Source organism: Chrysochloris asiatica, unplaced genomic scaffold (assembly GCF_000296735.1).
Source record: "Chrysochloris asiatica unplaced genomic scaffold, ChrAsi1.0 scaffold00147, whole genome shotgun sequence".
Lineage (NCBI taxonomy): Eukaryota > Metazoa > Chordata > Mammalia > Afrosoricida > Chrysochloridae > Chrysochloris > Chrysochloris asiatica.
Genome location: NW_006408665.1, coordinates 1,132,112 through 1,159,288, shown reverse-complemented (window position 1 = coordinate 1,159,288; position 27,177 = coordinate 1,132,112). Strand labels below are relative to the sequence as shown.

The 27,177-nt window shown below is 39.4% G+C and overlaps 1 protein-coding gene across 2 annotated transcripts in view; it reads right to left on the bottom strand.

Moving 5' to 3' along the window:
* The window catches only part of GRAMD3 (GRAM domain containing 3), a 167,604-nt gene that overhangs the window by 80,287 nt on the left and 60,140 nt on the right, over positions 1-27,177 (bottom strand). The window contains exon 1 of one of the 2 annotated variants that reach the window (XM_006870672.1): positions 21,843-22,315. The exons of the other annotated variant lie outside the window; for it this stretch is intronic. Coding sequence (XP_006870734.1) covers positions 21,843-21,925 — 83 coding nt within the window. The 5' untranslated portion in view covers positions 21,926-22,315. Of the gene's footprint in view, positions 1-21,842; positions 22,316-27,177 lie in introns of those variants that run through there. 2 annotated transcript variants of the gene reach the window in all.

Genomic DNA, 27,177 nt, shown 5'->3' with positions numbered 1-27,177 from the left:
TATTGGCACTTTAGGATAAGCACTGGACCACAAGACTGGCAGTTCAAACCCACCAGCCACTCCTCCAAAACCCTATCTAGAGTCACTGAATTGGAACTGACTTGTTTTGTATGCTTATTATTTTGTTTCTTGTATTTATTTATTTATTTATTTATTTTTGCCATTTGCTGTGTTCTATCACCTTTATGACCTCTTCTTCTTTTGATTTTCATCCTAGCATAGAACTGTTTCCAGGTCAATTTTCGGTCCCCTACTCTTCTATCCATTGGAAATTTCAGTCACTCTCATGATTTCAACCACTTATAGGCTGACAATTCCCAAAACCATCTCCCAGTCCTGGCCACCCTCCTACTGTCAGTTTTTATAAAAGCAAACTCATCTTAAAACCCCAAATCTCCTCATCCTTCCATGTTTTGTGGATTAATTAATGGCGTCACAACTCATGTAGCCTTCTCGGAGAAGAAATTAGGACTGTGTAAGGAGCTTTGGTAACGTAGTGGTTACGAATCGGGCTGTGAACCGCAAGGTCAGCAGTTTGAAACTACCAGCTGTTCTGTGGGAGAAAGATGAGGTGTTCTGCTCCCATAAAGATTTGCAGCCTCGAAAACCCTGTACAGGGTCGCTATGAGTCGGAACTGACTCCACAGCACATACCACCACCACCACCACCATCACTGTGTACTTCTGATTTTGTCTCCTCTACAATTTTCAAAGCTGTTATTCCCATTCTCCTCCCACCCTTCATATCCCATTTCCCCTAACAAAACAGTCTCACATGGACTGTTTCACAGCCATGTAATCCTGCTTTATTATTTTCTCACCTAACAATCTACTTAACACTCTGCCACTAGGGTTATCACTAAAAACACTTTAACCTGAGTATACCACATCTCTGGGTAAACCCATTCAATGGTTCTCTATACCATATGGAGACGTCCAAGCTTTGTCTCATGATATATGAGGTCTTCTGACATCTTCCTCCATTTTACTGCTTCTGCATCATGTACTGTCATTCAATATGACACACTTTATTTTCTAGTAAGGTTAGTTTTTCATTCATTGGGCTGCTTCACTTCACTGTCATCATTTAGTTTATTAATTCTGGCTTGAATGACTTCACCACCTATTTTCTTCCTTCCTTCCTTCTTCTTCTTCTTTTTTTTTTTTTTAACTAATGTATATATCTCCTTCAAAACTTATTTCCTTTAAAAAGTCTTCACTCAATCCCCAGGTTGGGCTAGTTTTATCTCCATTGTTTTCTTAAAAATGCTTGGACAATCACAGTAGTTTGAAATTCATAGTATAATTTGTCATGTTGCTCAAATTACAATGAAATCTGTTCTTGTTCATTTCCAACACCTCTGGTGTGGTGCTGTAGAATAAGCCCTGGACTGTGAACCACAAGGTCAGTGGTTTCGCAGTTCAAACCCACCAGCTGTTCATTGGAAACCCTACACAGGGTTGTTATGAGTTGGGACCCACTCAATGGCACTTTACAACAACAATACACCCTAATATTCATTGCCATAGAGTAGATTACAACCCAATGTATGTCAGAGTAGAACTGCTCCATGGGTATTCAATTGCTGTAGTCTTGTGGTGCAGTTAAAAGCTTGACTTCTGGACAAAAGGTTGGTGGTTCATAGCTACCCAGAGGTGCCTTGGAAGACAGGACTGGTGATCTGTTTTCAAAAGATCACAGCCTTGAAAACCCAAAGGAGCAGTTCTACTCTGCACATAATGGGATCACCATGAGTTGGAATTGATTCTACAGCAACGAACAACAATCTTATGGAAGTAGGTTATCAGGACTGTCTGCTTGGTGCCATTGGGAGGATTGGACTGCCTTTTGCACCATCTAGTGACCTATGATAAGGAGCTCTGGTAGCATAGTGGTTACGAATCGGGCTGCAAACCGCAAGGTCAGCAGTTCCAAACTACCAGCTGTTCCGGGGGAGAAAGATGAGGCTTTCTGATCCTGTAAAGATTTACAGCTTCAGCAACCCTGTACAGTGTCACTATGAATCAGAACCGACTCCACAGCACTTAACAACAACAACAAGTGACCTATAATGTTGTTGTTAAGCACTGTTGAGTTGGTTCTAATTCACAGCGACCTTGTACAAGAGTTCCGAGGCTGTAAATCTTTACAGGAGCAGAAAGTCTCACTTTTCTCCCACAGAGTAGCTGATAGGCATGAACCACTGACCTTATAATAGTATATACCAAAACCACTGCCATTGAGTCAGTTCTGACACATAGTGACCTTACATAGGGTTTTTGAGACTGTAAATCTTTATGGGAACAGACATTCTCATCTTTCTCCTCTGGAGTAGTTGGTGGGTTTGAACTGCCAACTTTGTGGTTAGCAGCTCAATATTTAACCCATAGCACCACCAGGGCTCTTTTAACGTAGTATGCTGTTGTAGTTAAGTGCTGTTGAGTCAGTTCCAACTCATAGCAATCCTAGAATGGCTGGTGGTTTTGAACTGCCAACCTTGTGTTTACCAGTTCAGTACTTATCCTATAGCACCATGTTGTTGTTGTTGTTAAGTGCCGTCGAGTTGGTTCCGACCCATAGCGAGCATAGCAGTCCTTAAAAACTGTTAAATTCAACTATTGATATAAATAAAAATAGTTTAAAGAATATAAAGTACTTTTAAAATGCTAGTTTAATTATTAAGTTGGGGTGGGAAACTAGTGTACCTGATTTCATTTGAGGAAAAAGTCTTTCTAACCAAAATTTTATTCTGAATTCAGGTAGAAAATATGACACCTTTCAGTATATTAAGGATACCAGAGAAGCTTGCTGCTCTACTGATGACAACTTTGGCTCCATCTCTGAAATAGGTTTAAATTAAGTAACCTAGTTTGGACAGTTCTGCAGTGGTTAATCCAGAAGCCATGGTGGCCCAGTCCATTGCAGCCAAAGGGCAAAGCAGGGTTGTTTGAATGTAATGAGAATGCTGATATGTATCTATAAATGCCCAAGAGGATAGTTTAGGTATGTTCCCAGTGGCAGTACTCCCTTAATCAAGTATAAGTTTGCGTAGGGAAAGAGAAAAAAAAAAAAAAAAAAAAGAGGCCAGACCAAGTGAGAAAGCAGATTCTATTCATATTCAAAAAGCTTCTCTTAGTGTGTTCAGTTCAATGTTTGATAGAATTCTTTACACAAAGGCTTTAGAAGAACTCAGAGAAGTAGGCCAGTTTTTCTTCAAAGACTCATACTCTTCAGAACGGAAGGGATCTAATAAATCAGGTCATTCAATCCTCTCCCTTTACACAGGAGGAAACTGAAGATCACAGGGAAGAATGATTCCCCTAAAATTTCAAAGAAGCTGCAGTAGAGCCAAAACCGGAAGTGAAACAAAGCGAGCCAAGCAAGGAGAATTCTAAAAATGGGGCTCCAACTCCTCCCCACTTCTGCTCTCCCTGCTGTTCCACCAGCCCCAAACAATCCAGTCACTCACATGAAATCCTTCAATGCTCATTAAAACCACAACTTGGACATATAAGATTTTTATTGTTATTCTTCTTTTCCTTCATACAGAGGTCAATTTTTTTCTTATGTATCACCTCCCTTCAAATATCATATCTTATTTATGCTTACCTCAAGAAAAGCAAATTGATTATATCTGTTTCCATTCTACTTGGTCTATCCATGTAATTCTTAGCACACGGCATTAGGCATGGTAAGTCTATGAATCCTTCTCCCTTCTCCCCAGACTAGAAGTTCCTAAAGTGCACTTCCTGGGAAGCTAGCTTTTAGCTTTGTATCCCAAGCACAGAGAAAACTCTAAGTAAATATTTGCTAAATTAAACTGGATTGGAGGAGTGTGGGGGGTGGTGTTGTGTGTCACATAAAAGCTACTGAACAGTAAAGTATTAAACTCAGATCTCAGCTATACTGGCTGTGTAATACTCCTGGACTAAAGAATCCTTCTGTTCAGAAGAACAGGGAACAGGAAAACCTGCTGGTCTTCAGTATGCTCAAGGATTTACCAGGTAAGCAGTTCACAGAAGTAAAATATCAGGTGACACTTTACCCAAACAAATTAAAAGCTAAATATGAATAATTATCACATGGGAAAGTTAGCAGTCATGCTTGCATATAGTAACAATAGGGGAAAGCCCCCAAACCAAATTCGTTGCTGTTTAGTTGATTCCAGCTCATAGTGACCCTATAGGAGAAAATTGAACTGTTCCACAGGTTTTCTATGTTCATGTAAAAATGGAATTTAAAGATACTGGAAATTTTCCATGAGCATGTTGAAATCCCTTTTTACAAGAATTGTGGACTTGTAGAGTATACCCTATGTATTATGGAAAATTGGAAAATAAAAATTAAAAATTTTTTTGTTAAGATATTAAAAAAATAAAGTTAGGATAGAAAAGAAAATGTAATTTCAGTAGCCACAATTTTCAGAGGATCATGACATTCTATAGATTATCATTGCAAAGAAAGTGTTCTAGACACGTAACTGTGCTCATGTACATAGACCAAAAGGCAATCTTTCAAACAGAGGGTACTGAATGGTTTAAAGAGGAAAGGTGTGCATCAGGGTTGCATGATGGTTGCATGATGATCAAATAATGCAAGAATAATCAAATAATGATCAGATAATTCAAGAATCTGGATTCTGTGAAGATGAACGTGGCATCAAATTTGAGAAAGACTCATTAACAGCCTGCAATATGCAGATAACATGCTTGCTGAAAGTGAAGAGAACTTAAAATACTTGCTGATAAAGATCATAGACCACAACTTTCAGTATGGGTTGCACACCATTGTAAAGAAAACAAAAATCCTCACAACTGGACCAAAACCATCAAGATAAATAGAAAAAAGATTGAAGTTGTTACAATAATCAGTCAGTCACAGTCAGGTCCGCCATTTTAGGCTGTACCTTCTGGGATCTTCCCTCTCCCCTCCCTTCAACTCCATTTTGTAATCTTAGGTTTCTGTTTCCCCGCCCTAAGCTACAAGGCGCGTATTTTAAAGGGCAACATGGATTTTGATAGGCCAGAGCTAAATCACCCCAGCAATGACATGTGATCTCCTGATTTGAACCTATATAAGACCACTCCCTTCCTGTTGACTCTCTCTCTTTCTGCTTTCTGCCTTCTCTCTTGGGCAGAGGTCACCTTGCTCTTCCTCACCCTAAATAAAAGTCTCTAGAGGAGCCATCTGGTGTGCGGTGTGGTTGATGAGCGGTGCCAGGTTGTTTTTTCCCTTTCAGAAGTTGTCAAAGAATTCATTTTGCTTGGATCCACTATCAACACTCAGAGAAGCAGCAGTCAAGAAATTAAATGATGTATTGCATTAGGCAAATTGGCTGCATAAGACCTCTTTCAAATGTTGAAGAGCAAAGATGTCAGTTTGAGGACTAAGGTGCACCTGATCCAAGCCATGGTATTTTCAGTAGCCTCACATGCATGTGAAAGCTAGACAGTGAATAAGGAAGACGGTAGAAGAATTGATGCATTTAAGCTATGGTATTGGAGTGAATACTGAAGCTACCATGGACTGCCAAAAGAACTAACAAATCTATGTTGGAAGAAGCCAGAAGCTCCTTAGAAGCTAGAACAACAAGACTTCTCTTCATACTTTGGACCTATTATCAAGAGGGACCAGTCCCTGGAGAAGGACATCATGCTTGATAAAGTGGAGGGTAAGGGAAAAGGAAGACTCCCAACCAGATGGAATGGCACAATGGTATCAGCAATGGGCTCAGCATAACAATGACTGTGAAGATGGTGCAGGACCAGGCAGTGTTGTGTTTTGTTGTGTATAGGTTTGCAATGAGTCAAAACTGACTTGAAGGCACCTAACAACAAAACCTCCCCAAGAAAAAGTCTTATATACAAGGGCAAGTCAAAAAGTATTGCTTCTATGGTTCCAGTTCATGCATGCACAGGTTTATTCCAAACAAAACATGCTTAAAAATGTCTCTGCAATCAGTGGATGGCTGCAAACAAGTTCTCTCAATAATTAATATATTTGTCTTAGTCTCATTGTTAAGTGCCATCGAATAGATTCCAATTCATAGTGACCCTGTACAGGGTTTCCAAGGAACGACTAGTGAATTTGAACCACTGACCTTGTAGTTCATACCGACTTTGCAGTCCAGTGCATTAAGCCACAGCGCTACACCAGGACTCCTTAGTTTCACTGTTGTTGTTGTTAAGTGCCGACAAGTAGGTTCTGACCCATAGCAACCCTGTATAGGGTTTCCAAGGAGCAGCTGGTGAGCTTGAATGGCCAACTTTGTAGTTCAAATGGCTTTGCAGTCTGGCACATTAACCCACAGTGCCACACCAGGATTCCTAGTTTCATTGTGTTGTTGTTAAGTGCCGTCGAGTTGGTTCCAACCCATAGCGACCCTGTGTAGGGTTTCCAAGGAGCAGCTGGTGAGCTTGAACCACTGACCTTGCAGTTCAAATGGCTTTGCAGTCTGGCGCATTAGCCCATAGCGCCACACCAGGACTCCTAGTTTCATTAGGGTGCCTTAGAAACAGAGACAATCAAAACAGAACCTTCCACTGGGATCTGCTGGGCCAGTTCAAGTCAGGTAGAAAGGCCAGCTCAGAAGGTTATGATGAATGTTCTTTGGTATTCCAAGGTGGTAATCTTAAGACTCTATGCACAACAGAATGAAACACTGCCTGGTCCTGGGCCAACCTCACAATGACTTCCACACTTGAGCCCATTGATGCTGCCACTTTGCCAATCCATCTCATTGGGGATCTTCCTCTTTTTCTCTGAGCCTCCACCTTACCAAACATGATATCCTTTGCAATGAGTCGCAATGAGTCAGAACCAATTAGAAGGCACTCAACAACAACATGATTTACCCAATACTTAACTGGGTATGTTACAAACACCGAAAAATAATTTTAGGATAAAATAATAACTATAACATTTTACTTTTTTCATCATGGAGTTACAAAGTAATAGAGGTCTTTTCTGCTTTTTGAAAGTTCACTTTATGCCACCTAGCTTTTAGGAAAAGACCTATATTGTTGATAAGTGTCATTGAGTAGGTTCCGACTCATAGTGATCCTGTATAGGGTTTTCATTATGCTCCTTTCAGGAGGAATAATCTTCAGCATTGCAATATCAAGCAGCCACAGCTTTCAACTATGGCACGAATGCTATATGTTAGTAATATTTTAGGTTTTATGTGTAATTTGGTAGGTTATTTTTTGGGTTTGGGAGCACTCATGAAATTTTCCCATATAAATTAATGGTAATTGCTTCTTCACTTTACACCATTTTGACATAAGCAAGGTTTCATAGCTATGTCCTATTTTCAGATAGCTGGGGAGACCTGCAAACCTAAATTTTAAAGAATAGAAACTAATTTGTTAGAATAACCAGAATCTCAGTCTTATTATTTCAGAGAAACAACTTGTTTTTGACCAAAAATGGTCTTATCTATTGTTGTTATTGTTTAAGTGCTGTTGAGTCGGTTCCACCTCACAGTGACCCTGTCTGGGTTTCTGAGGAGTGGCTGGTGGGTATGAACCATCAACCTTGCGGTCCAGTGCATTATCCAGCAGCACCACATTAGTATTATTTGTATCCACGTCACTCACCAGAGTCAATTTCAAACAATTTCACACTGTTTAAAAAATGTAATTCACTCTCAAAGGATTTGGGTTTGCCAACCTTATGACTATGAAAAGAATGGGCTCCGAGCTTTGAAAGTAACTCCACAAGAAGACTTTCAAAAAGATTTTGCTCAATTGCAACATTGTGTAGAAAGTGCTTTGGTTCCTTTGGAGACTACTTTTAAAGAGAAAACATTCACATTGTTTTTTTTTTGTTTTCAACAAATCAGTCACATTACTTTATAGTAACACTCTGTACTGAGCAAAGAATAACCCAACTATGCTTTTTAAAAATTGAAACCTATTAATGACTGCTGAGCAAATTATAGCATAAAGTGGCAACTGAAAAATCAATTTTTCTATTGTCAGAGTGAATAGAGAGGTATCTAGCAGATAGATACCTATGCTTGACAATCCATGGAGAATGTACCAGTGCCCAATTGACAGCCAATGGATATTTCTCTACCTTTTCCTTTACAGAGCATCAGAAATCCTTTCAATGATAGAATTATAGAATGGAAATGTTGAGAAAGTTGTTGTTAAGTGCTGTGGAGTCAGTTCCAATAGATGGTGGTGGTGGGGTACTGTGGAGTCAGTACTGACTCATAGCAACTCTGCACAGGGTTTTAGAGGTTATACATATTTATGGGAATAAAACACCTCATCTTTCTCCCAAGAAACAGTTGGTAATTTCGAACCGTTGATCTTGAGGTTAGCAGCCCAACTCGTAACCACTATACAACCAGAGTTCCTAGTTCCTATCGATAGCGGCTTTGTACAGGATTTCCCAGGAGCAGCTGGTGGGTATGAATTGCTGACTTTGCGGTTAGCAGTCTAGTGTTTATCCTACAGGGCCATACCAGGACTCCAAAGTTGAGGAAAGAAACCTATAAAGGTGGAGAGATTTACTCAGGGATACATAGATACTAAATGGAAGACACTTTGCCTTCTGGATCTGTGTTTTTCCCAACATTGAAGGAAGTTGCTTAATTGAATGATTTTAGGAGATTGGCTCTGATTAGACAGTCTGTATTTGAATTTTGGCTCTAATACTTGACCAGCTATTATGATTCTGGACAACTCCCTATTCCCTGTTTCCTTATGCATAAAAAGTGATGATAATAGTACCTACTTCATTATATGTATATATGTAAAAGCACTTTGAATAGTACGTAGTTTATAGCAATTAAATTACCTAACCTCGTTTAAAGGAACTCTGATAACGTAGTGGTTACGAATTGGGCTGCTAGCCGCAAGGTCAGCAGTTCGAAACTACCAGCTGTTCCGCGGGAGAAAGATGAGGCGTTCTGCTCCCGTTAAGATTTACAGCCTCGGAAACCCTGTACAGGGTCACTATGAGTCGGAACCGACTCCACGGCAAACAACAACAAGTAGCATAGTGGTTATGAGTCAGGCTGCTAACCCCAAGGTCAGCAGTTTGAAACTACCAGCCAGGAGAAAGATGAGGCTTTTTGCTTCTATAAAGATTTACAACCTCAGAAACCTACGTAGGTTCGCTGTGAGTCAGAACCAACTCCACGGCACATAACCACCACCACCAATCAATCTCATTTAAGCTTTGATATTATTTTCTGGAGCTACCGAGTCTGTTCAAGGAACCTACGAATTGTACAGCTAACTGCAAGGTTAGCAGTTTGAATCTCCCAGCCACTCTGCAGGAGAAAGATGAGGCCTCGGATACCTTATACAGGGTTGATAGGAGTTGAAACTAATTCAACGACACACAAATCACCACCACCCACCTAGTCTGTTCTTTGAAGGAAAATCAAATCTCAGAACAAAATGTATCTCCTATGTTCTGATGAAAGATCTGACATTTTCAGATTGGAGAATTGGAGTTCAGAAAAGGTACTATGATTCTTTGTATAATTTTCAGAAGAGATTCTGATCAAATAATGAATATGCTGAAGAAATCCACTAATATCATGTCAAAACTGGTTCAAATTTATATACTATGTTGTTGTTATGTGCCGTGGAGTCGATTCCGACTCATAGTGACCCTGCATAAGGTTTCTGAGGCTGTAAATCTTTACACGAGCAGAAAGCCTCATCTTTCTCCCATGGAACAGCTGGTAGTTTTGAACTGCTGACCTTGTAGCTCGTAGCCCGATTCATAACCACTACGCTACCAGAGAGGAAGACAGGGAGAGAAAGATAGCTCAAATTGGAGTAGCACATTATATGTTATATGAAGCATCTAAAATGCTTCTTTAATTGTTAGGATAAAACAAGGGGATGTTTTCCAGTGACGTATGAAAACAGTACAGTGATCATAAAAGCTGTTAGGATAAACTGGTAGTTTGTCAACACTAGCAAAATGTAGAAACTCATACCTTTATATAGTGGAATCTCTCAGAACATTTAGCCAAATAAAATTTCAAGGTAAATAATAACTTGTTAAGTGCCTTTGAGTTACTTCCGACTCATAGCGACCCTATATAGGGTTTCTGAGGAGCGGTTGGTGAGTTTGAGCAACAGACCCTATGGTTCAAATCAACTCTGCGGTCCAGTGTTTATCCTACATGCTTTACCAGTAGTCCAATAATAGGGCATGGCCTTAAAAGATAAAATGAGCAAGCAAATATCTTTTTTGTTTTGTTGTTAAGTGCTGTTGAGTCAGTTTTCACTCATAGTAACCCTATATAGGGTTTCCAAGGAGCAGCTGGTGAGTTTGGCAATATAAAACAGCAAACTGTGTTTTAGGCAATGGAGAAATTAAACCATTTGCTCTCCAGTCAATTCTGACTTATGGTGACCTCACATCTATTAGAGTAGAATTGTGCTCCATTGAGTTTACAATGATTAATTTTCTGGAAGTAGATCTTTAGGACTTTCTTCTGAGATGCCTCCGGATAGACTTGAACCACTAATTTGTTCATTCACAGTAGAGTGTGTTAACTCTTTGTACCACTCAGGGACGTTGTGGGAAATTATATTCCTATTAAACCCAATGCTACCACTAAATTTGGGCAAAATGTTATACAGTGGTGGTGGTGGTGGTTTTGTGCCATGAAGTCAGTTCCAACTCACAGTGACATTGTGTAGGGTTTCCAAAGCTGTAAATCTTTACTGGAACAGAAAGCCTCATCTTTCTCCTGAGAAGCAGCTAGTAGATTTGAACTACTGACCTTGTGGTTAACAGCTCAGCTCACTGTGCTACCAGGGCTCCTTCACAACACAGTGATGGTGGTGGTTATGTGCCACCAAGTTGGTTCAGAATCATAGTGACCTTGTATAGGGTTTCCTAGGCTGTAAATCTTTATGGGAACAGAAAGCCTCATCTTTCTCTCGAGGAGCGACTGGTAGATTCGAATTACTGACTTTGCAGTTAGCAGTCTAGCTTGTAATCCACCATGCTACCAGGCCTCCTTTCATGATACAGTTGTTGTTGTTATTAAGTGCCATTGAGTTGGTTATGTCCCTCAGGGTATCCGAGGAGCAACTGGTGAACTTGAACCATCGACCTTGTAGTTCAAGACCACTTTGCAGTCCAGCACATTAACCCACAGTGCTACACCAGGGCTCCACCATGATACAGTAGAGGTTTCAAAATTTGCAAGATCATAAGGTAACTGTTTTCAGATAATAATCGTTAATAGTAAAGGACACAGAAATTAGCATATATCTGAGAATCTTCCCAGTTATTTAACTTTGCAAAACAAAAATATGATTTGAAAACTGTAAAAAATTATATATGGATATAAGCAAGTACATTTGGACTATAAGAAAATATGAACATTTATACAGAGAGCAATAACCCCATTAGGAAAGAAGAGACCAAGGAGAGATGAGAAGTATCTTTCAGTACAGAAGAGGAAGATCACATGGATTCATGGTAAATTACTATTTTTTCTCTTTTCAGCAGAAGGATATCATTTCCATCTCTCACCCTTTCTCTTTTTCCAAATCTTTTCTATCCTTTCCTCATTTCTTTACTCATTCTCTCCAACTTTACATTTCTACTTTGGTGTCTTGTTTTATTAAACAACTCTAATCACCATTTAACCCAGGTATTGCTGTCTCGTCTGATTAGGGGTCTGATAAGCACCAATCAGACTAGAAAAAGGAGACAGAAGAGATAGGAAAATTAATAGATAGCTTGAGGATCATTCAATCAGAAAACAAACCCTGTCTTTAACACTAGGAGTCCACTTTATTATTATTAAGGGTAAGGCACCAATCCCATATTTTTAGATGCTAATAATCTTGTTTCACTTGTTATATTGAAGCCTGTTCACTTAAATCTACATGATGTACTACTCTTATACACTGCTAATGAAAATATAAAATGGTACAATCACTCTGGAAAGCACATTGTGGCACTTTTGTAAAAAGTTAAACCTAAAACTATCATTGTTATGTTATTGTTGAGTCATTTTTGACTAATAGAGAGCCCGTATAAGGTTTCTGAGGAGGAGCTGGTAGATTTGAACTGCTAACCTTGCAGTTCAAATTGACCTTGTGTTCCAGCGCTCATCCTACAGCATCATACCAGGACTCCACAATTCAGCAATTCCACTCCTACGTGTCTACTTAAGGGGGAAAAGCATATGTCTAACCAAAGATTTGCATGTGAGTATCCAAAGATCCATAGTGACCCTTTGTAGGGTTTCCAAGGAGCTCTGGTAGCGTAGTGGTTACGAATCGGGCTGCGAACCTTAAGGTCAGCGGTTCGAAACTACCAGCCGCTCTGCGGGAGAAAGATGAGGCTTTCTACTCCCGTAAGGATTTACACCCTCGGAAACCCTGTACAGGGTCGCTATGGGTCGGAACTGACTCAACGGCACTTAACAACAACAATCCAAAGATGCATTATTTGTAATAGCCAAAGGGTGGAAACAAACTAAATGTCTATCAACTGGTAAGTGGATTAAAAAAAAAAAGTGGTACATCCATACAATGTAATAACATTCAGTGATAAGGAATGACTACTGACACATGCTACTTCATGGATAAACCTCAAAAATATTATATTAAGTGAAAGAAACCAGAAACAGGAGACCATATGCTGTATGTTATTGTTGTTTGTTACTAAGTGCTGTTGAATTAGTTCTAATTCATAGTGACCCTTTGTAGGGTTTCCAAGGAGCAGCTGGTGAGCTTGAACCACCAACCTTATGGTTAGCAGTCCAGTGCTTATCCTATTGCACCACACCAGGACTCCACATAATGTAATGTTGTTATTGTTCTTAAGTGCATCGATTCAATTCCGACCCATAGCCACCAGTATACTTTTATTTAAATGATATGTCCAGACAAGGCAACCTAAGATAGAAAGTAGATGGGTAGTTGGCTAGGGCTAGAAAAATGGGGATGGAGATTAAATATAAATAGACATGAGGAATCTTATTTGAGGGTTGAAAATGTTCTAAAACTGATTTAAGGCAATGGTGCACCCTTTAGAAAACTTACTAAAAAATCAATGAATTGTTACACTTGAAATGGGTAAATCCTATATAAAATGTATCTCAATAAACCCATTTGAAAAATGTACATCAAGGGGCATAATGTCACATTATGAAATGTAGGAACCTGGCACACAGTGAGTGACCCATCAGAGTAAATAATTAGTCCACCTGAAACAATGCAGTTTTAGTATCAGGTGGATTAATGCTTCTCTTCTATGGGTAAATAATCACACTTACGATTGTATCGAAACCCCTTTCTCTTTCAGTAAACAGAAGTGATCATTAAGGTGTCTGAGCAGGAGTCTCCCCCCAGGAACTGTGCTTTATTACACTGAAAATCTCTGAAGTGACTGAAACTGAACAGTAAAAAAATTAACAAGTGCAAAAATCTTATCAGTTTAAGGATGAAGAGAGGAAAGGTCAGTACCAGAAGACAGGATTTGGAAATTGATGGATCAGAGACAAAAATATTAGACAACAAATCTGATAATAATACCAAATCACTAATATTTAAATAAGCTGTTAGGTCACAAAATACTAGTGATGGTATGAGCTGCTTTTATTATAAAGCAAAAACCAAGATGACAGATTAGCATCAAAGAAATGCTTTAGGAGCCATCACACTAACCCTCAAGGTCTAGTAAATGGAATGAAGTATTAATAGAACTGTTAAGTGCCATTGAGTTGGTTCTGACTCATAGCGACCCCGTGTAGGGTTTCTGAGGAGTGCCTGGTGAGTTGCACCACCAATCTTGCAGTTCAAACTGGCATTATGGTCGAGTGCTTCTCCAACAGTGCTACACCAGGGCTCCTTAACAGAATAGTTGTTGTAGTTAAGTGCCTTCGAGTCGGTTCCGGCCCATAGCAACCCTGTATAGGGTTTCCGAGGAGTGGCTGGTGAGCTTGAACTGACGACTCTAATCACAGTGCATGCTACTATAAAAATGTAAACTTATTTTAGCTACATTTTTTTTGTCATCCCCACCCACCACCACCCCATAGCATGTCCCAAGCATATCTATAGTTTATGGAGAACTGACAATGTATCAAGCACTGGAATGCTAACCTCGAGGTTGGTGGTTCAAACCCACCAGCCACTCCTCAAAAATCCTATCCAGTGTTGCTATAAGTCAGACGAACTTGATGGAATCTAGCAACAACAACAACAACAACAGCTAAGTGCAAGGAAAATGGTAATTCAGTGGAAGGAGTCCTGGTGTAGCTCTGTAGGATAAGCACTGGACCGCAAGGTTGGTTTGAACTGGAAGGTTGGCAGTTCAGATTCACCAGCTGCTCCTTGGAAGCCCTATATAGGGTCGTTATGAGTTGGAACCGACTCTCTGACACTTAACAACAGCCATGTGGGAGAGTCAGGTTTGATTCCTGGCCAATGCACTGCAAGGGTAGCTACCATCCTGAGTGGAGTGTTGCTATGATACAGAGCAGGATTTAGTGCCACTTCAAAAATAGGACAGATTAGGAAAGAAGGTATGGTGATAACAGGTCTGAAAAAATCAGCCAATAAAAACCCTGTGTATCACACTGATCCTCATGAGTTGGCCCCTGACTGACCGCAGCTAACAAACAAACAGCTAAGTGCATTTTTTACATTTCTCATTTAATCTTCAAAACAAGCCTGTATGAAACAGCTGACTTAATTATCCTCCTTTACAGAGGATGAAAACAAAGCTAAGTAAATTTGTCAGGAACACTCTTCTAAGCGATAGCAAAGTCAGACTTCAACTCAGTATACTAGAACTTGTGTTCTTAAGCACTCTTATGAACTGCCTTTACAAATCAGCAATTTTCTATAATACTGGCCCTCCAGCCATAGAGTTGATTTGTTTCATTAAATGTCTTTGCAAATCAGAACACAGATTATTTTTCTCCATCTTTTCTAACTCCTCCATTGATTGTTTTATTTTAACACAACTTTTATATTTATTATATGATACACATAAATTTTTCTTCCTACCCCAAAGTTTGGATTTCTGGTGTGGCGCTGTAGGTTAATGCACTGGATTACAAGATTGGTTTGAACTACATGGTGGGTGGTTCAAATACCACCAGCTGCCCCTCAGAAATCCTATATAGGATCACCATGAGTCAGAACCAACTTAAAATTTAAAAACAGCAACTCCAGAGTTTCTATTAAAAAGTGAACTAGTTTTATTAGATTTAATGATTTTGGAAAATAAAGTACACACACTCACTCACATATACATACTGTATACAGAAGCATGGAGAGACATTTATATGTAATATAGGGATTATCTTTTTCAATGGGAATTTTCAGTTTAGAGTCAAGCAATCATTCAGAAATTGAGCTATGTTCAGTAATTTGACTTTGCTCCTCTTGCTAACAATTCAAGATCTCTGACTATCCTAAAACCAACCCACTAATTTGTATACTTTAATGGGTAAATTACATGGTATGTAAATTATAGCATTAAAAAAGCTGCTATAAATGAAAGGACTGTACACACACAAAAAAACATACCATAGTGTAATGCATAATCTGAACTATGAAGCAAGAGTTTTAGCACCAAAATATTGCAGGATTAGTTTTAGGTATTTGTGGAGATTCACTGGAAGTAACCTGGCCCTTACTAAACCAAATCCACTAGAGAATTTTAGAAGTAAAAGTACATTTCATAAAATGTGTGTAAAAAAGCTAGGCTATGCTAGAACTGTCTGTCTTTCTGTATTGGGAACATAAAATTCAGAATGAAAATGGTAATGAAAGTAGGGGAAAATTAGAATCTAAGGGGGAAATATACAGATAACTTACCTTTTTTTTTTTTGGTCAGAAAAGAGGTTGGTATACTATACTTCAAAAAAAAAAGTCAAATATGCACTATGGTGATGAGTAAATCCACCTTTTAGCATAAAGATTTGGTGTTGTTGTTAAGTGCCATTGTGTTGGTTCTGACTCATAGCAACCCTGTCTAGGGTTTCTGAGGAGCAGCTGGTGGGTTTGAACCACCTACCTTGCAGTTCAAACTGACCTTGTGATCCAGTGCATTAACCTGTAGTGCCACACCAGTACTCCAAGCACACAACTTCGGCAAACAAATGTCCCGAAAAATAATAGCTATTATTTATGGAAAATTTGACTAACAAATCTTAAAAGTAGAATTTCCCTTCAGATGGTCAAGCTGAATGTCAACTATGAACATATTATTGTTAAGTGCTATGGAGCTTATATAGCTGACCTTTAGCTACCCTGTATATAGTTTCTGAGGAGTGACTGATGGGTTTGAACCACCAATCTTGTGGTTAGCAGTCTAGTGCTTATCCTCTGGCCAAACCAGGACTCCATGAGCATATTACTCACCTTAATTAGCGGGACCTATAGTTTCACTCTCCTCAACCTCCTAAGAGATGGTTACTGAAAATGATTATTTGCTAGGTCTTCTGGGAAATTCAATATAGTAATACATGATTAAAGTTCAGCATCTAATCAGGGAAAGAGAACTAATATACACTGGACTTGTGTGTGAGCTAAGATACGTTAACAACTTACAGTAGTACTTTGTACATGCTGAACATTCAGTAAATACTAATTGCTAATGGATAGTGATAACAGTTATAGCTAAGTTCTATAGGGATGACCACATCTCTATGCATACTGATAAAAAAGAGATGAGTATGGCATAGAGTGAAAAGGGAAGGTTTTAAAGGAAGAAAAACTTGAGTTGATTTCTAGAGGTCTGGTAGCGTAGCAGTTACGAATCGGGCTGCGAACCTTAAGGTCAGCAGTTTGAAACTACCAGCTGTTCCACGGGAGAAAGATGAGGCGTTCTGTTCCCATAAAGATTTACAGCCTCGGAAACCCTGTACAGGGTTGCTATGGGTCGGAATCGACTTGATGGCACTTAACAACAACAACAACATTAAGAGAATGGAGAGAGGGAACTAAGGAATAGAGGTGAAGACAACAGAGAAGGGAAAAGAAGAGGAAAGAGGTGGGGAAAAGGATGGAGGAAGAGAGAAGAGAGCTTACCATTCATTACTATCTTTAGCTTGCTGCTGTATGCCTTCGAATTGATTCTGACTCACTGGACAGAATAAAACTGCCCCATTGGGTTTCCTAGGCTGTAGTCTTTAGGAAGCAGATTGTCAGGAATGCTTAACCATTGTGTCACCTAGGTGTCTGACATTTAGGATACTGGTTCTTTATACATACTACCTCTTAAGTATAGGGATGCTAGTATGATTGTTGGGCTATTCAAAATGCGCATATTGGCTAGTATTAGAAAATGAGGTTGGACTATTTTATGTATGGCCAGATCATTAGGGACTTGAAAGCCTGGCAGAAGAGCCTGTATTTTAGAGTAGGCCATGGAGGGCTATCATAGATTCTTGAGCAGAGCAATAGGGCTAAATTATAGTGCAGTGGTTCCAAGTTCAGGCATTAGTTAGGAGACTTGGGCTTGATTTGGGCTGCTCTCTTATTAACTGTGAGACTCTGCCCAGTTGTAAACTTCTCAGAGCTTCAATGCTACCTGTAAAAGTGGAGCTCACTATGGCACCTACATCAGTCAATGAGAAAATGCACATAAAGTGAATCTGCCTGTCACAAAACAAGTGTTTTCAATAAATGCTAAAGGCAGAGAATATCAGAAAGACGTTTTTTTATTGTTAAGTGCTGTTGAGTCAGTTTCGACTCATAGCAACTGTGTAAGTTTTCCGGAAAGCGGCTTGTGAGTTTGAACCTCTAACCCTGTGGTTCAATCTGACTGTGCAGCCGAGTTATTATCCTTTAGCACCACACTAGACTCCAGAAAGATGTTTACTTGTGTTTTATTGACTATGCAAAGGCATTCGACTGTTCGGATCATAACAGACTATAGACAGATAACAGTGCAAAGAATGGAAAGTCCAGAACACTTTTGACTGTGCTAATGCCGACCCTGTACACAGAACAAGAGGCAGTTGTTTGAACAGAACAAGAGAATACCGAATAGTTTAAAATCAGAAAAGGTGTGCATCAGGGTTGTAGCCTCTCACCATACTTATTCAATCTGCAGGATTGGAGGAAGGCTCATTAACAACCTGTGATATGCAGACGATACAACCTTGCTTGCTGAAAGGGAAGAGGAGTTAAATCACTAACTGATGGAGATCATAGACTACAGCCTTCAGTATGGATTACAACTTTAAGTTAAAAAAAAAAATCCTCACAACTGAACCAATAAGTAACATCATGATAAAAGGAGAAAAGATTGAAATTGTCAAGAATTTCATTTTACTGGGATCTACAATCAATGCTCATGGAAGCCACAGTCAAGAAATCAAACAACTTACTGCACTTAGATAATCTGCTGCACAAGACCTCTTTAAAGTTGCTTTGAGGACTAAGGTACTCCTGACCCAAGCCATGATATTTTGCATGTGAAAGCTGGACAATAAATAAGGAAGACTGAAGAAGAATTGATGATGCATTTGAATCACGTTGTTGGTGAAGAATACTGAAAATACCACGGACTGTCAGAAGGACAAACAAATCTGTGTTGCAAAAAGTATAGTGAGGAAAAGGAGGTTTTGTGTCACATACTTCGGACACACTCTTAGGAGGGACCAATTCTTAGAGAAGGATATCATGTCTTATAGAGAGTCAGCAAAAAGAGAAAGATTCTCAATGAGATGGACGGACATAGTTATGGGCTCAAACACAGTAACAATTGTGAGGCTGGCTCAGGACTGGACAGTGTTTCATTCTGTTGTACATAGGGTCTATATGAGTCAGCACATAACAACAACACAACAATTGCCTAGAGAGGTGGGTCCTAGGTGATGAAGCCTCTGTGAGTGTAGCTAGAGATGAAGGGAAATGGAGGAGACAGTCGTTCTGTGAGGGGGCTTCAAAAGGTTCATGTAAAAATTCCATTAGTTTTCAATTCTATTTTTCCATGAACTGTTGGAGCTCCGTAGTAATACTCTTAGAGAAAACTGTCCATTGGGAAACCTGGACTTCAACAAGACTTTGAGCTGAGTGATAATATAAATTACAAAGTTCAAAACAGAGAATAGACTGGGGCTTATGTGTAAAACTTTGGCAAATTTTGTTTCAACTATTAGAATTGTCATAGCAGTATATCAATGTGATAATTTATCTTCTTTCCTCCTAAAATTATTATTATTCTGATATTAAAATAAGGGATAAGCGATCACAAGTAGACAATGTGTAAACTCTTAAGTTGAATAAGAGTGATCTGAATCTGCTTAGGAAACAACACTTGTAGGTAAAAACAAACAAAATTCTTCCCCCCATTACCAAATACATGACAAACATGATAACTGTAGAGAATTATAGCTATAGGAAAAATGTTATGGTGCTTGTCTGTATTCAGTGTTGCATTCGTTACATTGTCCCTTCAGGTATAATACACATATATGCCTACTACCCTCTATCCCCAAAACTGCTTTGGGGGTTCCAGGATAGATTCCGAGTTACCTTGTGCCTTGATTTCCTATCATTATTTAACAAACAGTAGACATTCCAATATTTGCTGAACTCGTTGGTTTAAATGAAGAGCTGTGTTAGGACCTTTGAGTTTCAATACGATTTGGCTTTTTTTTTTTTTTGCCAAAGCTAAAGAATTTTTAGTTAAGGAAATTAATCTAAATGCTACATAGACTTTTTCAGTCAATCAAAATCACCTTGAATATTTAGATGACTGGGAATGTGAAAATTTCAAAACTTGGTAGCTATTGGGAAGGCTGGAATCACTTTGATACGTGTAACTCAAACATTGAGTTTTAATGAGTGCTGGACTTGGGGTTTAAAGTCCTAGGTTCTAATCTTGCCCCTGACACTGGATATTCCTGTTACCTCCAATATCTATAAAACGGTGATAAGCCACCTTGCTTACTCGTGATCCTCCAGAGAAATAAGAGAATGATGAAGTGAAAAGGAAATGTCAAATGTTACTGGATAGTTCATCTTTCTGTGCATTTGAACTATTTGTAGTACGGAGTCAGGATTTTACTCTTGGTTGAGAAAACAAGAATGTTTTGTGGGGGTATACCTATAGCAATTTTGCCTTAATCATGTTATATCTATCAAAAAGAATAAAGAGCGTCAGAATAAGTGGACAATGATGGAAGGCAAAGGAAAGAATAACCAAGCGAAGTAGAGATACTAGAAAGGCATATTGCTGGAACATTGGAAACACCAAATCAAAGTGGCTAATAAAACTCTCTAAAACTGTAGCCCAAACTTCAACAGATGCTTAGATGGATATACATTTGTACTCACAATCCTTTTTTTGTGGAACCAGGCTATGATGTTAAAAAAAAAAAAAAAAAAAGTAAATACTGAAATAATGAGCAAAGGAGAAATTTAATTCTTTGCCATTAAAATAATAAGTCATATCCTCATACTACTATCAATAATGTCTTGGTATGGTGCTGTAGGATAAGCACTGAACTGCTAACCACAAGGTCAGTGGTTGAAACCCACCAGCCATCCCTATGAAATCCTAGACAGTTTTCTATGAGTCAAACTGGCTCAGGGCAGTTAACGACATCAATAACAAATCAATAATGTATTTAAGTACCCTCCCCCAAAATTGGTACTACAAAAAATAAAATTGGGTTTATTTAGATATTTATCTGGAACTCCCTACTATAATGATATATTATAATAAATAGTAAATAAGCAGATACCAATTCTTTACCATTTTAAAACAAGAATGTTTGGGAATAACAATAATGTAATAATCATATATCTGGATTAAAAACTAAACCAAACCAGCCTTAATGTCATATGTTGTTAAGTGCCTTCAAGTTGGTTCCAATTCATAGCCATCTGTATAGGGTTTTCAAGGCAGAAGAAAACGTCATCTTTCTCCCGGAAAGCAGCTGGTGGGCTCAAACCACTGACCTTGTGGTTCACAGTCCAGCGCATATCCTATAGAACCACATCCCTTAACGTAGAAGATAAATAAGTTTCATTGTTGTAGCTGTTAAGCGTCATCGAGTCAGTTACGACTCTTAGTGACCCTATACAGAGTTTTCGAGGAACAGCTAGTGCCTTTGAATCACCCACCTTGCAGTTCAAACTTCAAACTGACCTTGCTGTCTGATGCTTATTATCCTATAGGAAGCTAATTCTTATGATCAAAATATTTTATTTCCCATTTGCTTTTACCAGGAGGGTTTGTTTCTAGGTTAAAAAATGTGCAAATCCTCCAACTGTATTAGTCACAAAGCAATACTGGGAGTGTTTTATTTTATCTGTATATTCATCGTGCTACCCCCTATCCTATCCCCTGTCCCTACACCTCCCTCTCTTTAAAAAAGAAAATGTGTAACAAGTTTCTGTTAACTATCTCACCAAAGGCAAACTAGTCTGGGCGAAAGAGTGAGTGAAGGGGATGGGGGGAAAGACACTTCCTAGCATACTGAAGCTAATAACCAGATGGCATCAACAGGACAACGGAATCGCCACACAGGCCAATAAGGATGGCTGAAATAAATTGTAGTGATCTGTTTCTTGTCATGGACCAGAGATCTGAATAGTTTCCCCAGATCTCCCTGGGGATTATAAAACACTAATTATGCTTTCGGCTGAAATACTTCACATCCCCACCGGACAGCAAGCTACAGAGCATTCCTGAAACGCTGCTGGTGTCTTTACTGAAGGCGATACGGCCACAGAAAGAGTTAAAGCCACAAGGTTGTCTATAAAGTTCCAGAAACCGTTTAGACAACAAAATTCGTCCACTGTCAGAGAAATTTGGGGAAACGCGCTTTCTACCGCCCTGATGGGACCCAGCAGAGAATACTTACTGGGTCGAGCCAACTTTGCTCTCTCTTTTCCCGAGAACTTTTGAAGGTTTTGTGTCTTCCACATCTTGCTGTAGTTCAGTCATTAGGGCCGTGTCTGGAGGGCACCTTCAGACCTCCGCGCTCTTCCAGTCTCCTCCTCCTTCGGGCTCTCGGGTCCCGGCGCAGACCAAGCAAGCCGCGCGGCACCCTCCCCAGCGCCCTCCTCCACTCGGCGCATCCAGGCTCCGGCCAGCTGTTTGGGCCGCCAACCTGGACACGTTCGAACTGGCGCTATTGGTCGGACTGAGTGTGGAAGAGCCCAGAGGGAGGGAAGGGGAGGGCCGAAGTGAAGTGACAGCGTCTTTCCCCAACCCAGGAGGCAGAAGACTAGAAAAAGGAAACCTGTTTAACTAGTCTTCCTAGGAGAGGAAGCTAATTGGCTAAGCAGGTGAAAACATTTGCCTAACAAGTCTCAATATCTTTAGCCTCCTGTTTGTGTGTGGGGGTGTGTGTTTATTTACTTTCTACTCTGACTGTAAGAAGGGGATTTAAAAAATAGGCAGCGGGCCCTAGATACAGGAAAAGGATACGACTGAGTGAGGTTGATGTTTCATACAAAGGCACGGTGTGAGCCGGCCTATGCCCAGCCTAAATTATTCAAACAGGATATTGCCTCATTGGGGACTGCCCCCTGTGCTTAAACAATAGCTCTGCTTAATTTTTTATATGGGAATAACAAAGGTAATAAGAAATAGTCTTTAGTGGTTGTCTGGTAAACAATCTTTCCTAATTTTGTGGGACTGAAAACTTCATTAGCTACTTACTAGCACACATCAATAAAACAAATGCTTCCTCTTCCTACCTTTCATTGATTTGACGTGATAGTTTTGAGGTGACAGATAGAGGCTCTGTTGGCTTTTGATTTATAAGTTCGAATTTTAAACATTCATTCATTAATTAGCATTTTTGAGAGTTACTGTCCTGCTGTGGCGCTATGAGATTAAGCACAGGACCACAAGGTCGGTTTGAACATCAAGGTCGGGGGTTTAAATTCACCCGCCGCTTCTCTCGGAAACCCTAATATAGGGTTGCTAAGATTCTGATTCAACTCGAAGGCACTTAATAACAACATCTTCCAGGCAGAGTCCTGGTGTGGCGCTGCAGGTTAATGCCCTGGACTGGAAGGTTGGCGGTTCAAATCCACCAGGCACTCCTTAGAAACCTTATATAGGGTTGCTGTGAGTCAGAGCTGATTCTACTGCATTTAACAACAACAACAACAATAAATCTTGAGGGCATTGTTTATGCATTCACTTGTTATGCCCAATAACATATATGTTGGTGGTTTTCATATTTGCTATACAATAGTTGGAGTCCTGGTGTGGCACTGTAGGATAAACACTGGGCTGTTAGTTGCAAGGTCAGCAATTCAAACCCACCAGCCATTCCTAGGAAATCCTATACAAGGTCGCTATCAGTCAGAACTGACTCCGTGGCACTTAACAACAACAACATACAATGGTTGAAAATAATAACTAACATAAAACCTTATATTGGAAGTCTAACCTTTAAAAAAATTCCAAGTGACAGTAACAGGTATGCCGTGGAAAAGTTTTGAAGTTCTGGTAATTCTGGTAATTCCATGGCTAACTGGATGATTGGAGGCTGTGAACCCAAAAGAAGTTTGGGGTTCAAACCTGATAACAGTTTGTCTCTGGGAAAAAAATGTCTGCTTCCATAAATATTACAGCCTTGGAACCTTACAGAGCAATTCCACTCTGTCCTATAAAGTCGCTGTGAGCCAAATTGGTCTCAATGGCAAGGAATTTGAGTTTGTTTGGCATTTATTCTACTGAGTTGCAAGTTCTTTGTTTTTCTTTTAAAGTTTATTCTGGAATTAAGAATAATTACAAACACTATATAACCAGAATGTGTGTATATGTGTATGCATGATATATATAAATATATATATATTTAATTTTGTGGAAAAATTTTATTATCATTTTATTCCATTTTCCATGAACTTTTTGAAGCTCCACTCTTGTGTGAATGTGTGTGTGTGTGTTGCATGTATGAGGGGGCTTCAAAAAGTTCGTGGAAAATGCAATTAAAAGATAATGGAAAATTTCCAGGACTTTTTGAAGTCCCCTTATAAGTAAAACAAAGTATTGCTAATTTGAAACCCTGTGCAGGGTCACTATGAGTTGGCACTGACTCCACGGTACTTAACAACAACAACAACCAAGTCAAAGAAAGTTTTATTAAAAATATCAAAATGTAAAGCTATCATTTCTCAACATATCCTCCATGGGGTCCTGATGTGGCACTGCTGGAGAAGCACTGGTCTGCAAGGTTGGTTTGAACCACAAGATCGGTGGTTCAAATTCACCAGACACTCAGAGGAAACCCTATACAGGTTCGCTATGAGTTGGAATCAACTCAAAACGACTTAACAACAACCCTTCCCCACAGAACCCCTGGGGTGATGATATAGGATAAGCTCTAGGTGGCAAGGGCAGTTTGAACCATAGGTCGACATTTCAAACTCATCAGCTGCTCCTCGGAAACTCACTATGAGTTGGAACCAACTCAATGGTACTTAACAACAACAACATCTCCCCATAGAGGCCCTGGTGGCACAGCAGGTTAAGCCTTGGGCTACTCCCTGGAGAAAGATGAGGTAGTGTACTTCCATAAACATTTACAGCCTCAGAAACTCTATGGCAAAGTTCTACTCTTCCTGTAGTGTCACTGTGAGTAGGAATCCACTTGATGACAGGGGTTTGGAGTTAACTCTAACCCTTCTACAAAGAATCCTTGGCTCTTCAGTTTGCACCACATCAAACAGCACTTTTGGCACCTTCAAATTGTGTTCCTTTTGATTGTTCTTTGAGTTTGGGGAACAAAGAACTCTTTTGGGGCAAGAGCAGGACTGTAGAGTAGTGGGGAAGGCTTTCCAATGAAATTCTCAAAGGATAGCCCTTGCTAGCCTCTAAGTATGAGCAGGTGCATTCATCCTGATAGGAAAAATGTCTCTGTACAACTTTCCTGGCCTTTTTCTCTTATATGGTGGTGGTGGTTATGTGCCATGGAGTTGGTTCTGACTCATAGTGACACTGTACAGGGTTTCCGAGGCTGTTAATCTTTACGGGAGCAGAATGCCTCATCCTTCTCCATTTACTTTGTTGTTGTTGTTTTGTGACATCAAGTTGGTTGTGATTCATAGCAACCCTGTACAGGGTTACCGAGGAGAGGCTGATGGATTTGAACCACTGACCACTGCAGTTCAAACTGGCCTTGTAATCCAGTGCTTATCCTACAGCACCACACCAGGAGTCCATTTACTAGTTTACATCAATTAGGCTGAGAAACCAAATGTATCTTTCTGTAACCAGCTTACTCTGGTCCCCTAAACTGATTCTTGTGACACTTGAAAAATAAGTAAAAAGAGAAAAAGCTTACTCAAATTCCATGAGTTGGTCCAGTCAGGTGTCTTTCCATGCACCGGGAATGCAAGTGTTTAGAGAAGCATAGGTTTAGTGTTGTTGTTGGTAAGTGCCATCAAATTGGTTTCAACTTATAGTGACCCTGTATAGGGTTTCTGAGAACCGGCTGGTGAGCTTGAACCACCGACCTTGTGGTTCAAACCAACCTTGCAGTCCAGAGCAATAACTCACAGCACCATACCAGGCTTACAACTGAACTAAACAGCACACAGGTACCTAGAACCATGGTCTACGAAATGGTGTGGAGATGGATAAATGGAGAGAGGGGAGGAGGAGTCAGGGAGAAACTAGTGCATAGTCCTTTCCTAGAGTGGGAGGAATTAGAAAGAAGCTAAGTAAAACACATCATTTTATATAGCTATTGTTGTTGTTAGGTACCATCGAGTCAGTACCGACCCATAGTGACCTTATGCTTAAATTGAAAGATATTGCCCAGAAGCTTTCTGATTTATTTATTTTGGGGTTTATTTTATAAAAAACAGAATCCTGGTGGCATAATGGTTAAGTGTTACACTGCCAATCTGAAAGTTGGCAGTTGAAACTCACCAGTCCTTTTTGGTAGAAAGGTGTGTCAGTTTGCTTCCATGAAGGTTACAGTTTTGGAAATCTTATGGCGCAGTTCTATTTTAAGTCAGAATGAATTCGACAGCAATGAGTTTTTATAAAAAATGGAATACAATATTTAGAAGGCATACTGATGGGAGTTTTTCACAGTATGACAAAATAGAGACATAAGACTATGCCTAAGATATATTTTAGGAGGCTCTTTGATTTTGCACCACTAGAGATATATAAAAAAATTTTCCTCTCTTCAATCATCTGAAAAAAATAACTTCTTGTTTCTCACAAGATGAAATATACCAAAGTCAAACCGACTACATCTTTGGGAAGAGAAAATAGAAAAGATCAATATTATCAGTTAAAACAAGGCCAGTGGTCAACTGTGGAATGGATCATCAATTCTTCATATGCAAGTTCAAGCTGAAGCTGAAGAAAATTAAAACAAGTCCATGAGAGAGCCAAAATATGACCTTGAACATATCCTACCAGTATTTAGAGACCATCTCAGTACAGATAAGATGCATTAGACACTAATGACCAAAGACTAAAGACCAGAAGAGTTGTGGGATGACATCAAGAACATTATTCAAGAAGAAAGTAAAAAGGTCATTGAAAAGACAGAAAAGAAAAGAAAAGACCAAAATGGATGTCAGAAGAAACTCTGAGACTTGCTCTCCAGCATAGAGATGGAAGAAATGAGGAAGTAAAAGAGCTGAACAGAACATTTCCAAGAGTAGCTTGAAAAGGCAAAGTTAAATATTATAATAGAATGTGCAATGGCTTGGAGTTAGAATATCAAAAGGGAAGAACACACTCAGCATTTCTCAAATTGAAAGAACTGAAGAAAAAATTCAGGCCTTACTTGCATATATTGAAGAATTCTAAGGGCAAAATATCGAATGATGCACAAAGCATCAAAAGAAGATGTCTTTAGAAGGAATACACAGAGTGACTGTACCAAAAAGACATGGTCAGTGTTAAACCATTTCAAGAGGTAGCATATGATCACGAACCAATGGTACTGAAGGAAGAAGTTCAAGTTGCATAGAAAGTATTGGTGAAGAACAGTGCTCCAGGAATTGAAATTAGTGCTCCAGGAATTGAAATAGAAATGTTTCAATAAACTGATACAGCATAGGAGGTACTCATTCATCTATGCCAAGAAATTTGGAAAATAGCCACCTGGCCGATAGATTGGAAAAGATCCAAATTTATGCATATTTCAAAGAGAGGTGATCCAGCAGAATGTGGAAAACTTCTAACAATATCATTGATATAACATATAAGTA